We start from the raw sequence: 14,500 nt of genomic DNA, 5'->3' as shown, positions 1-14,500 counted from the left end.
GATTGAAACAGCAATTCTATGTATGGGAGTTGGTTGCTCTAACAAGGAGACTAAAGACCATGGCCTCTAGCATCTGTTGCTTGAGCACCTTTTGATGTCAGAGGAGTGGGGTTTACCTGCATAGCACTTCACTAGCTGGCCTCCATTACATATAGAAAGCCAGAAACATGTTAATTACAGTAATAAAGAGCCAACTGTAGACTCAAATTTGCTCAATTCTAGAAAGTAATCTTCTTGACCATGGAGTCTATATTTAGCAATATTTATAATATGAATCCACCAGCACTTACTACTCATCATCATTATAATTCAGTAGTTTATTAGTAAAAAAATATATGTGATGAACATGTGATGATGACTATTACATATTTGATCCAGTAAATTAGTCATTCAGTCAGTTGGTCTCCTGATTCAGAAAGTAATGGAGTTATAATTCATTTAAAAGAACTGTTCATGAGAGTCATTTGTAATTTGAACTGATGCATAGATGATGTAATACAGAGAGAGAGCTGTACATTTTCATTAGTTTAGTTTAGTGGTCCATTTTTCATCACATAAAACAAATCATCTTTTGTATCTATATAACTCCCAAACTTGTTTGTTAAAGAATGTTGGTAGCCATTGACTGGAATCTTTCGTAGTATTTTTATTCCTACTATGGAACTCAGTGCTTCCTGGTTTCCAACATTCTTCAAAATGGCTTATTTTGTGTCTAACTGAAAAGAGATTCTCAAAAAAGTGTGGATGTGTGCATTTTCATTTTTGGGTGAACTATCCATTTAACAGCAGGTGGAAACAGCATTTAGGTATGTTCTGACATGCAAAGGGTACTTGTTTTTTTATATAACTGAAAACGATTTCCAGCCCTATTTGCTTCTACAGAAGTCTTTAAAAAGATACTGAAAGAGTAACAAAAGCAGTGAAGCAGAAAATTGAAGACCAAGAAAAATCCAGATGTTCTACTCACTGGCAAACTGCTTCCGTCTACAGCTGACATGCTTCTGCGTGTGGCAGGTCTGCTGTCTAGAACGTTCTTCTTGGACACCTTCAGCTCTCTGCTTTTGGGTGGAACATATCCATCCCTCATGGACACGAGGATGGGGTCGGCGTCTCGTCCATCCATCCATTCTTCAGGCTCCACAGCTGGATCTGGACCTGCTGTGTCTGGGAAAAGATCGTCCTGGAAGAGGTCCGACTGTAAGCATAAAAACAGGAGCAATGTGTTTTTACTCATATCATCAGCACTTCTGTTTCGGGTACATTTTTGCATATAGTGACTCAAGATTAAATGACCTTCAACAATAAGTGTGTGCTCACCTTTCTGGGCACTGTCATCATGATAGGCTCACACTTTCTCTCATGAAGTTTATATAATCTGTGGCAGAAAACAATAACGTTCAGGAATGCTTATATGATCATTAGAGTGAGAGACAAAGACATAAAAGGGCAAAGTTAAAAGGAATGCAGTTGCATTTTATACTGATATCCTCACAAAAATACCTTTTTAAAAATATTTGAGCATTTTTGGGGCCTGAAAACATTTTTTTTCCCAAAATGTCTATGAATATAGTAATAGGCTAAATTTCCCAAAACAATTATAGCATGATTGACTCTATCTGTGTGGAAACTGCAATGTCATGTTACATATGCATTCATTCAGTCATTTTCCTCCAGCTTAGTCCCTTATTAATCAGGGGTCACCACAGCGGAATGAACCACCAACTTATCCAGCATATGTTGCAGCAGATGCCCTTCCCCAGTACTGGGAAACATCTATGCACACTCATTTACATACATACACTATGGCCAATTTAGTTTATTCAATTCACCTACAGCACATGTCTTTGGACTGTGGGGGAAACCGGAGCACCCGGAGGAAATCCATGCAAACACGGAGAGAACATGCACACTTCACACAGAAATGCCAACTGACCTAGCTGGGACTCGAACCAGTGACGTTCATGCTGTGAGGCGACAGTGCTAACCACTGAGCCACAGTGTCACCGTTACATGTTCAATCTACAGTAATACATGAGTATTTAATAAGTAAAACAACAATGATGGACTACATGTACTGTATACTACCGCATATGCACAGACAAGCCCTATTTCTTTCAAAGTGACACTGCCACTGATTCGGGGTTTCTGGAGGTTTCACCAAGTAAAACTTTATGACTTTTTAAGACCATTATGAATGACATTTTCGACGTATACAGGGTTAAATGCTAGGGATTTAGTTCGAATATCCCAGTTGGAAAAGATTTTCACTTGCCCTATCAAAAAATGATGATAGAAAACATAGGTCAGGTCAGTATCCTCAGCAGTAAATAAATGGAGAACTTTTAAACAAATGTTTCTTTAGGGAAAGTAATTAAATGCTATTTTTAAATAAAAAGTTTTAAGTTTTATTGAGATGGACGGTTGGTGATTGTATGGGTGTTGGCCAGAATGGGTAGCTATACATGAACAAAGGAAAATTAAGACCTGTTAAAAAAAGATTTAAGACCTACAACACAACATTTAAGTAGATTTATGACTTAAGGCCTAAAATGTAGCTTTTGAGATTTAAAACATTTTAAGACCCTGCAGATACCCTGTAATCAAGCATGAATAATACAGCTTTTTTCATTTTTTAAAGTCTTGTTGTTGCATTCAAAATGCTTCAAAACCCAAAAAAAAACTTGCCATTTTTAGTGCACTGTCATTATAGAAATGAAAACCTATGGACACCAAGGCTGTTCATTTGATCAAAAATAGGGTACAATTATGTGTGTGAGTGTGTTTTCACAATCTAAATTTTGTGTTTCTATTATAATAGATTTTATTTTTCTCCTGCAATGACAAAACTGATTTTGCAGCAATATTACCTCAGTCTTCTGTGTAAAATAATTGAGTTATGCTGATTAATATTTAGTGGAAGTTTTTATTTCAATATTTTTTTTTTCATGTATTTACAGTCACTTCTGATCAGTTTAATGCATCCTGGCTAAGGGGAGGGAATATGCAATTTGGATGAAATGTTATCATAACTTTATAGAATAAAGTAAATATACTTTAGAAATATATAATATTATGCTGTAAAATATCCTTAAGTTTTCTGTATTTTGTAATTCATGTTTTAATTTTTTTTTTATTTATGCTTTTAAATGGCACTGTGAAATCTTGCTCTAGCTTCTGACAACTTTTAACCTTAAAAGTTGGAAAAAGTGACCTTTTTATTAACATATTTAATAGTTGAAAGTGATATATTGTCTGGGTTGGTGCTGTATATTATGCTACAAAACCTTGTAATAAACTGCCAGGCTGCATCTGTTATTTTACAGATTTCTTTCTTTATATATTATTTCTGATACATTATATCATTTCAAACTACTAAAATGTTAATAAAAGTCACCTTGGTAAACTGTAGAGTTGAATTTTCAACATTAGAAGTGAATAGAGCAGAGATCAACATCCTATAATGCAATTCGCGACCATAAATAGCCAGAAAACACAAAAAATACGGAAACTATTAATTAACATATTTTTAACAGTGTACTAAATCCATTGATTTATTATTGAAATTTTACAAGCAGTGTTTATTTTTCTATAGCTGTATGTGTAAGATGTCTGAATACACATCATATAAATATACTAACAGCTATTGATCGGTTTTTGAGATGGTCCGGTGTAACCGTGCAGAACTGACCTGGCGATCTCACACTTGCTGACATCCATCCTCTCTTGGGCATGAAGCCCATTCCTCTCTGGGGCTCCTTGCTGCTGAATGTGCTGATGTAATGCACATACGGAGGCTCTTCTGTGATCTCAAAATACCGAATACTGCTGTCACCCTGTGGAGACAGAGACTACTTTACAGCGCCTGTCTGCAAGTGATAACAAATGAAGATGAAGCCGAATCATACCTTGCCACTGAGATACACTATATTAGTGTCGGGATCATAAAAAGGCAATAAAACTCCATTACTTGTGTCCAACTCCAGTAATGCTATGGGCTCTTCAAAATTAGTCTGAAAGGACAGAATTGACACCATCGGTTATATGAAAGAAAACCAGGGTGGTGAAATTAAACCGATTAAATGAGTAAATCTTAAAGCAGCAGTTCACCCAAAACTTTCAATTCTGTCAACATTTACTAGCTTTCAGCTCTCATAGGACTGCTAATATTTGAAACTTAAATAAAGATGTTAATAAAACCCGAGAGGTTTTAGTCCATCTGCTGAAGTCTAACTAAGCAAAACTTAAACGCAAAACTTAGACGCGGTAGCGCAGTAGGTAGTGCTGTTGCCTCACAGCAAGAAGGTCGCTGGTTCAAGCCTTGGCTGGGTCAGTTGGCGTTTCTGTGTGGAGTTTGCATGTTCTCCCCATGTTTGCGTGGGTTTCCTTCGGGTGCTTCCGTCCAAAGACATGTGGTACAGGTAAATTGGGTAAGCTAAATTGTCCGTAGTGCATGAGTGTGTAGGGAATTCTTTCCCAGAAATGGGTTGCGCTAGAAGGGGCATCTTCTGCGTAAAACATATGCTGGATAAGTTGGCGGTTTATTCCACTATGGCGACCCCAGATTAATAAAGGGACTAAGCCGAAAGAAAATGAATAAATGAATATTGCCCAATTGAAGTTTAACAGAGTAAGATCATTTTGTTTTTCCTATAAAATTTTATTTATTCAGGAGACAGTCAGATATATTAGCCTGACTGGAAATTTTTAAAACAAATTTTAACCCTCTTTTATTAATTAGGTTTTTCAGTCACTTTCTTAGATCAGAATTGAAACTTGCAAAAACAGTAAGTGTATTGCTCAAAATTATGGGTACAAACAAAATTATGGGTACAAACAACAAAACACCATGGATCACATGCAAAAACCAATTATTTTGCTCAAAATCCTTAGTTCATCCTTCAAAACTAATTTGTGTCAATGAACGTGTACTGTACAGATAAGACAGTCAAATTATTTAGTCATTCAGCATAACAGTGTACTCTGGAGAGTGTATATACTACTATGATAGTATGGCGATACTATGGCTCCAAAATACTGGCGTGCCACTGTAATTTGCAAACGGTAGTATCGTCATTAATGGTTTATCTACAATAGATAATACTGCATGTGAAAAAGTCACTAAAATGCTCACATGTTTGTACAACAATAAACCATTTAATTAAATAGTCTGTGAAGCTTTTTAAGGTTGCAAAACTGTGTAGAATTTGCACATTTATGGTAGCCTATTGCACATTTTTGACGCTTCAGTTCGAACGTACATCTGAATCGGTCCATTTCTGTTGCTGTTAATATGATTTATTAGCGACTGCGACAATCTCTTTAAAAGTGCGACTCGCAAAGTAAAATTTTGGTTTACTTTGGATTGTGACCTTAGAAGACAAAAAAAAAAGAAATAGATACAAACCAAAACCAATTAGCAACAGGAAACATTGAAACAATTTTTGACCACTTCATTTAACCTATTTTTGCTGAAATTTTTTTTTATTTGGCATAACTGTATCTTATTTTAACATATTTAAGTTGATCAGTTATCAAGAAAATAAACAAAAAGAATGAATACATTTTATTTGAAGTGAGGTGCAAACACAATTTTTTTTCAGCCGGTAATTATGATGAATTACATTCAAGTAGGCCTATTATAACATAAAACATAGTATTTCTGACATTTTTTTAAATAATTTGAGTTATAAATTACGGTATCGCAATACTACTTGGTATCATGATACTTCAGCTGGTTTAATATCGTAGATTAATTAATGGTATGGTGACAACCCTACTGGACAGGTGTTCTGATGTAACAATGGCAAAAAATGTTTTGTTTTTTTGCTGTTTGTACTGTAATGAACAAATGATTAAATGTTGTGGGGGGTGAGACTATTCAACAGAGACCAAAATAATACATATTGATCAACATGACATAAGCAACTGATAATGTAGGAAATAGCAGAGAATTGAACATATTCATTTGCATGGATGAACAAAAGCATTTGCAACTTGTTCAAAGGAATGTGCTTTTTTGATGTGCACAACTCCAACAATGACGTGAAAATGGAACAGGGAGTTTTGAGAAATTCAATTCTGATCTGAGAAATCGACTGGGAATAACAGATATGTTTTTTTTCTCTCTCGATTGGACAAAGAATAAATCACTGTTGTCCAATGACTTGCCTAATTAATATAACTTACCTTGTTAGCCTAGTTAAGCCTTTAAATGGCACTTTAAGCTGAATACTAGTATCTTTCACATAGTCATCATGGCAAAGACAAAAGAAATTAGCTATTTCAAATTAGTTATAACAATTGTGTTTAAAAATGTGGGAAATATTGTAAAAAGAATGGTCTAACCTTTGTGTGAGAAGTGTGATAATCAATAAGAACCCCAATCTTGCATGTTTATATGATGAGTTCTGTTTATTTTTATGTGACTAAAATCCTAAATGTAAATCTGTAATTAATATCCCTTCACTAATCTTGCATTACATTTTAACAACTATTCCTAAACACAGATTATTCTTTCTGCTTCTCTCAAGTACAAATGGATGTAGACTAGCATTAGAAACACTAATATAAGAATTTCCCAGCTAGGCTTATGAACTGATTAAATGTGTACACCGTTGATGAGCATGTATGGCAAAGTTTATCAGCATTAATCAAGAAACAAAGGGTCAAACTGACCTGTGAACATCACACATGTAACAGAAATTTGGTGCACCCGTTTTACAACAAACCATGTAAGAGTTTACTTTTAAGAGTTTTTAAACTTTGTATGTTTGATTGTGGTCCTAAATCACAATAATCTTTAAAGCCAGACTGACCTGAAACATAATACAAGAGTTAAAGCAGTATGGATTTGGTTCAGTAAATGATGACAGAATAGATTTTTTTTTTGGTGAAGTACACTTAATTTGTATAATTACCGGATCCCACAGTCCAAGCTCCCTCTGGCTCATCCTGGTGAAGCCTGTGGTGAAAATGTTGCCCTCTCGAGTAAAAATGGCTCTCATCGGCCTGATGCCCTCATGTGGAGACAGTCTCTCCTGCAGGAGGAAAAAATATATATTTATATCATTTATTTTGAATTATCGCACAAAATAAGCTGAATGGACACGCCAAGGTGCACATACATTTTGAAAATACACATAAAAATTTAATACGCACAACTGAGTAAAATAAACATTGTATATAAAAGAGAAAATGCACATAAACTGTGATGGAAACACATTTATTGAATAAATTCCAGCATGCGTATCAACAAAGTCATCTGATTTTGTTTTAACAAATAGTTTGATGACAAAAATAGCTTAATTTAAAGTTCATTTTACAACTTTAAACAGTTGAACAGCTGAGTTTGACAATTTTTGAATCCATTCTGCTGATATCTGGGTCTGGCAGGAGCCCTTTTAGCTTAGCATAGCAAAGATCATTGAATCATATAAGCTATGATCAACCTACCGCCACCACTTCATTTTTCCTCGGATCACACACTCGCAGTCGACGGTCCTTGCAGGTGGTGCAGAAAAGGCTGCCGTTGTAGTTCCAGTCGACGCTGTAGATCAGATCTGGATGGTCATCCATGGTGATCAAGGCTTCTCCAGTGCCCACGTTCCAGATGATGATCAGATTATCACTGCCTGAGACACAAGCACACTGCATGATGGAGGGACGACTTTCAGCTGCTTCTCATTGGTAAAATAACATTATTTGTGCACTACCTAGGGCTGGGTGATATGATATGATATAAAAATCTCATATTAGTCATCTTAAATCATCATAACAATATATATATCATGACATATTCAATCAGTTAATATTGATCACATGGAAAGGACTATTTCTTTTTGAAGTTTTAAAGCAGGTGTCAATTCCAGTTCCCTTGAGGGTCGCAGCTCTGCACAGTTTAGCATTAGGTGATATGAATACAATTTCCCCAGGTAGTTCTTTTTGGAAAGAAATCAATTATTTAGATTGATCGGGGTGACTTTGTAAGGGTATAAATGATGTATAAAAAAATAATAAAACAACAAAATAATTACAATAGAGCACTGAAAAAAGTCAAATAAACAAGTGCTTTTAGAGACTCAAACAGTATTGAGGTACAGAAATTGTATAGTCTTCATCATAATGTACAAATGTACTTTTTTGTGCCCGATGCTTTACACTCTCCTGAAATTCCTTTAAAACTATCGCAAATGACAAAGTTTCACTCTGTTATGGTTATGCTTTGCAATGACTCTGAATGAAAATGTTGTGCTGATCAACTTTAATCCCAACTCAACATTGCATATACTGTGATATGACTATTGCAGACACACACATTGCGATATCGATGCTGAAACAATATAGTGTGCAGCCCTAATATGCTCCAATGTACTCATTCATTTGTGATAATTTTTCTCATTTTATGTGGAACATTAAGAGTTACAATAAATATGAATGAAATTTAAAACATTTGTTTAAAAGTAATAATAGCAGGCCCTACATAAAATATTAATGAATCAACTGCAAAATGTACACATTGTACATTTTCACCATGCTGTCATTCGCGTTTCTGCATTCAGCTGTATTTAGAGACACCATGAAATAAAAGATCATATGAAACAAAATGATATATCAAAAAGGCATAATATGATACAATATAGTTTTTATTTAATTCATATGATAAATATTGTCATATTTCACAGCCCAACACTACCAGTCAAAAACTGGATTTTAAAATGCTTTTACATCTTTTCTCAAGTCGCTTTGTTGCATTTCTCACAACACTAATTACATTTGCACAACAGCTAATGCATTTCTCAAAACAATTAGTCATTTGTGCACATCATAGTAGCAGTTTCTCATTCCTTCCAACAAATTGCAAATGCTTTTGGACAAGCATCAATTGCTTTCATACAACTCTCTGCTGTTTTATAACATTATCATTTGCTTGTGTCATGTCAGTCAAAATTAACTAAACTTGTGAATGCTGAATAGTCATTCCATATAAAACGGATAGTCCACATTTCATTACTAGAGTCATTATATACAAAAATGTTAAACTAGTTGTCAAAATCTGTCAAGCAAATTTTATAAAAACAATTATCTTTTTTTTCCTGAAAATGTCTTCTAAAATGAACAATTTCAGAAATTATTTACAGACCTGTGTATGTTGTAGGTTCAGTTCCAGTATGTACTGCAATATTGTATACAGTTGTGCACAGCTCTACCCAAAAGAAGTTTATGTTTGTTGTAAATAAGGGTGCATTTATTCTTTTGCACAATGCTGTGAATAAATTAGAATTGCAAAGAGCAATGCAGAAAAAATGTGAAACATACACATTCAGTGTCTTGTACTCAGATACTTCACTAAATGCAGTGATGTCTAACTTTACTGTAGTTTTCATGGCTGTGCAAATAGTATATAGTGCTGTCTTGAGCATTTTCAGGAAGTGTCACCAAAATCTGACTTTTTTGCATTGGAAAAAATGTACAGAGTAAACTGTCATAATGAAAACATGACAGCCATTTGACTATCTTGTTCATAAACAATGGTGTCAGGACTTTTCATCTTGATGACACTGACACTTTTATTGACATGAATACTTGCTTTTGAAGAATGAGCTATCCATTTTGAGCAAGTGACGCGCTTTTGCAGGTTACCAACTAGGTTTTGCAGTTTGAACAAATTGTTTTAAGAAATGCATTGACTGTTGTGCAAATGTAAATAGTGTTGTGAGAAATGCACCAAAGCCACTGAGAAAAACTGTAATAGAAGCCTATTCTGCTCACAAATACAAAAACATTGTAAAATAATGAAATAATAGTTCAATTTTTTAAAAATAATGTTTTTCTTATTGAATATATTATTTAAATTATTTATATATAATTTATTTATAATCCAGTCTTCAGTGCCACCATGCCATCCTTCAGAGGTTCTTATAACATGCTTATTTGCTCAATTACTTAAAGTGCCGTGAAATTAAAATAAAGTTTTAGATGCTAGTATGAGTATGTAAGTCTTAAGGAGATCTATACGCTAGTTGCTCCAAAGCAGGGTAAGACTTTATTTGGATGGTCCATATTGTTGGCTAAAACTTGAATTGCAACAACATGCCAATTCATTCTCATTTGAGTATGGACCCTTTTCACATTTCCGCAGAAGTCATCATAGTTAGGAAAACTGAGCGCAGTGAATGGGAGAGAACTACAATACATTTTTTTATAATCTTATTTGCTCAATAAAAGAAAAACTCCACGATGATGTTATAAAGACTTTGAGAAAAAGAAAAAAATAGTTTGAGACTGATGATGGCAGCCAGAGGAGAGAACAACGTCAACATTACTATCCTGCATCATAGACGCTGCATTAGAAACACCTCGCACAAGCGGTAATTCATTTTATGTAATTTGAAGCAAAGATGGTTTTATACATACATATATACAAATAAACGTTAATACGCTTAAAAAAAAATCTACATGTTAAAACCTTTCAAGGATGCTGCTGACTGTTAAACTTGTCATAACAAGCTTGTGAAAAGAGTCCATTACTAGACTGTTTGCTTAATATCTGCTGATACTGCTCCTTCAACAGACATTTTAACTATAAGAAACATATATCTTGACTATAAGAAACTTTGCAAGTACATGTACAACTTACACTAACCCTAACCTAACTTCTAATCTATTGAGAATTACTTTGCAACTTAAATTCAACAAAGTAAAACCCAATATAGTGACAACATTTACATTAATAAGTTATAAACATTCAAAGCTGAAGTTTGAACTTCCGCCTAAATGGATCAACAATCATTTTGACATCACCTCATACTACTGTTTCTCCTCAAATCTTCTGACCAATCATATGCTCTCCAGTATCTGACATGCCCCGCCCCTTCAAGACACTTTGTTTTTCATTTGATGCACCTCAACACTCTCAGCTGTGATAAAAATTAAACACTAAGTCACACATAGAACAAAAAACTGCACATTTCTAAGCACTTCAAGAGACCTTTAATTATTAATGTTGAAAACATTTTTTCCAGCTTCATAGTTGATACGTTAAAATTGTCTTTAATTTTACACTTGAAAGAAATTGACATATCATTGGTGAATACAAATAAAGCTAAAAGTTACTGTATCAGTTTCCATAAAAATATGAAGCAGATCAACAATTTTCAACACTGGTAAAAGTAGTAAATGTTTCTTGAGCAGCAGATCATCAAATTAGAACGATTGCTGAAGGACTGTGTGACATTGAAGACTGAAAAATCGACTCAAAGAAATCAATTACCTTTAAATCTACTGTACATTCAATATGAAAAACAGTTACTTTAAATGGCCATTTACAGTTTTTTACTGTATTGTTGATCAAATAAATGCAGACTTTGTGAGCAGAGCCTTATTTTAAATATACTAGAAACTTTTTCTGATACCAAAATTTGACCAGCAGTGTATCTACAGTATCTGTTCAGTGTAGGATGTTGGCAGTCATGCAGACTGATGATAGTTCACCTGCAGTGAGGAGTATGTTGCGGGCAGTGGGGTGCCATTTGATGATGCCCACTCGTTTGGAGTGACCCTCCAGCACCACTATAGGCTCACTGATGGGGCGAGAGGGTGTGTGGTCAGGGATCTGCCATACCTGAGTAAACATGATTGTATTAGAGCAATGGTTATATAACTAGAGGAACTCAATGTATCAATAAACACAGAGAAAATGTGTTGTTTAGGGCTACCAAGAAGTTTATGTTGTTATCATTAGGGTATATACGTCAGCTGATTCCAATTTTTTTTTTTTTTTTTAAATGTTATACTGGACGACAAAACTGGGAAAGGACAAAAATCCATTATTATCATTCATAATAATCAGATTGCAATCCATTAATATTTTTTGTAAATGTCCTACTGCAAACATATAAAAACAACATTTTGATTAGTAATATGCATTACCAAGAAGTTCATTCAGAAAGTTTAAAGGTGATTTTCTCAGTATTAACATTTTTTGGGATCCTCGGATGCCAGCCAAATCTTGTCCTGTTCTAGCAAACAGTATGTTGTCAGTATGTTGTGGGAGCGTTGCTTTGGTATTCGGTGAGCGCAGCAGCAATGCCAGAGCAGATGACAGCTGCAGTTAACCTTCTCTAACAGCAGTGCATACAGTGCATGCCATTCACATTTGTAATGTAATGTAATCAAATAGCATTCATACATTATTATAAATGATCGCATTGCACAGCTTTGAGAAAATCCACCTGGTGCCTGTTTTTAACAGATTATATAATATTATTTATGCACATTATTAAAATGTCTGAATGTCATTAAAGCAGAAAGTAAACTGCAGACCAATTAAAATCTGGAAGTCAGAGACTTTAGAGATCTTCTCAAATGAAACTTCAGACAACAGTCAAAAGCTGAATATAAGATGCCAGTTCTCCAAGATTTTTAAAACTGTATACAAGCATGTATGCAAAGTTCATCATAAGCATAGTGCACGTGTAGCTTGACTGCTTTTTTTCACTACTTTTTTCAATTCAGTTCAATAAACTTAATTTTTTGTCCCCCAGTGGTTAGAAACTTGACTTTGGACACAGGCTCACACAAAACAACAAAAACATGAATACACTATTCTAAAAAATCCTATTTAAAAACCAATGGCAGTGGGAATAAATGTATTCTTGTACTTGGCCTTTTTGCTAAACAGGACTTTATAAGTAACTTTGAAAAACTATGTAGAGGATTGGAAGAGTCTTCCACAATAGCGGAGGTTTTCTTTTTGTCGCTGCTATAAATAAATCAGTGAGAAGTTTTTGTCTCTCGCTACGTTTACCAACCTTTAAAGTTTATTTTTGCTTTTAACAGAGAGGGGGTTAAACCAGGCTACAATGTAGACAGGTTCAATAAGTGATTTATATACGACAATTAAAATGTCCTTCTCAATACCAAAACTTCTCAGTTTTCGCAACAAACTCAACCGCTACTGAGGCTTTTTAAAAACATGCCCTGAGTGTTTATCAAAAAGGAATTGAAAGTCAATTTCCAAACCTAAATATTTAAAAGAACTCACCTGTTCAACTTCCTCCCCATTAAATTAACAAAGGGTCAAAAAATGTTCGTATTTTGTTTTTCCCCACAACACATCTCTTTAGTCTTAAACTAGGGGTCAATAATGTACAAAAAAAACAAAAAAAAACAAGAAATACTATGAAGGCAAAAACACCTGTTTGTGCAACTGAGTAAACTAAGAGTATACTATGTAACTGAAGATACCATGTAATGTGCACTTATAAAACAGTGTATTTGGGGCTTTAATAGCACAGTATGTTATTTTCGCCACTAGAGGGTATGTATTCACAACAAACAAATGTGTAGTCTTGACTGAGTGTGGAATCATGGGAGCTGTTGTCATTGCATCCTAGAGGAATCCTGCAAAAATCATGTTCATGGATAAGCTAAAGTATTCAATACTTATTATCACAGTAGTATGAAGCAGAGTATGTGCTACTTTTCTATTGTTTTTCAAGGTAAGCATGCTGTTGACGGATTTGTGATAATTAAGCTGTGCACACGAGCAACACGTTTTTATTTTTTTTAAGATGCCGTGTGAAGTTAAGAGAATTTAACTTTCACATGCAGCGCTGCTCATCACTGTCAATTTCCAAGCAGTGGACCAATCAGAAGAACTTAAAGGTGGTTAAGCATTGCAAGTTTCTGTTTACAAGCACTCAGTGGCTGTGTCCGGATACTTTCGTGATTTACGATGCGCATTTAATAATAATAATAATAATAATAATAATTCCTTACATTTATATAGCGCTTTTCTGGACACTCAAATTGCTTTACACATTGGGGGAATCTCCTCATTCACCACCATTGTGCAGCAGCCACCTGGATGATGCGACGGCAGCCATATTGTGCAGACCGTACACCACACACCAGCTGATAGGTGGGAAGGAGACAGAGTGATGTAGCCAATTATGATATGGCCAGTGGGCAAATTTGGCCAGGATACCGGGGCTAAACCCCTGGTTTCGACATCCTTAGATTTTTAGCGACAACAGAGAGTCAGAACCTCGGTGGGCAAATTTGGCCAGGATACCGGGGCTAAACCCCTGGTTTTGACATCCTTCGATTTTTAACGACAACAGAGAGTCAGGACCTCGGTTAATGTCTCATCCAAAAGATGGCACTCACTGAGCAGTATAGAGTCCCCATCACTACACTGGGGCGTTAGGACCCACACAGACTGCAGGTTAAGCACCCCCTGCTGGTCTCATTAACACCACTTCCGGCAGCAGCCTAGCTTAACCATGTGGTCTCCTATTCAGGTACTGACTGAGTGCAGCCCTGCTCAGCTTCAGTAGGCTAAATGTGAGAGTTGCAGAGAGCTAGTTGGCAGATTTTGTCAAACAATTCTCAATCGTTGCGTCTCATTTTCAGAAGCAAAGACTCATTCAGTTAGAATGAGGCCTAAAGGCTGATTTATACTTCTGCGTTAAACGTACATGTATGCTCCGGTGTAGCC

The 14,500-nt window shown here is 35.2% G+C and overlaps 1 protein-coding gene across 1 annotated transcript in view; it reads right to left on the bottom strand.

Annotated features, from left to right (window-relative positions):
* LOC130214890 (coronin-6-like) overlaps positions 1 to 14,500 on the bottom strand; it is a 29,612-nt gene that overhangs the window by 1,095 nt on the left and 14,017 nt on the right. Inside the window, 8 exon segments of the mRNA XM_056446743.1 lie at positions 968 to 1,195; positions 1,318 to 1,375; positions 3,689 to 3,716; positions 3,719 to 3,833; positions 3,906 to 4,010; positions 6,918 to 7,037; positions 7,453 to 7,631; positions 11,491 to 11,620. Coding sequence (XP_056302718.1) covers positions 968 to 1,195; positions 1,318 to 1,375; positions 3,689 to 3,716; positions 3,719 to 3,833; positions 3,906 to 4,010; positions 6,918 to 7,037; positions 7,453 to 7,631; positions 11,491 to 11,620 — 963 coding nt within the window.

Source organism: Danio aesculapii, chromosome 21, assembly GCF_903798145.1.
Source record: "Danio aesculapii chromosome 21, fDanAes4.1, whole genome shotgun sequence".
Classification (NCBI taxonomy): Eukaryota; Metazoa; Chordata; class Actinopteri; order Cypriniformes; family Danionidae; genus Danio; species Danio aesculapii.
This window is presented reverse-complemented; position numbering and strand designations above follow the sequence as displayed.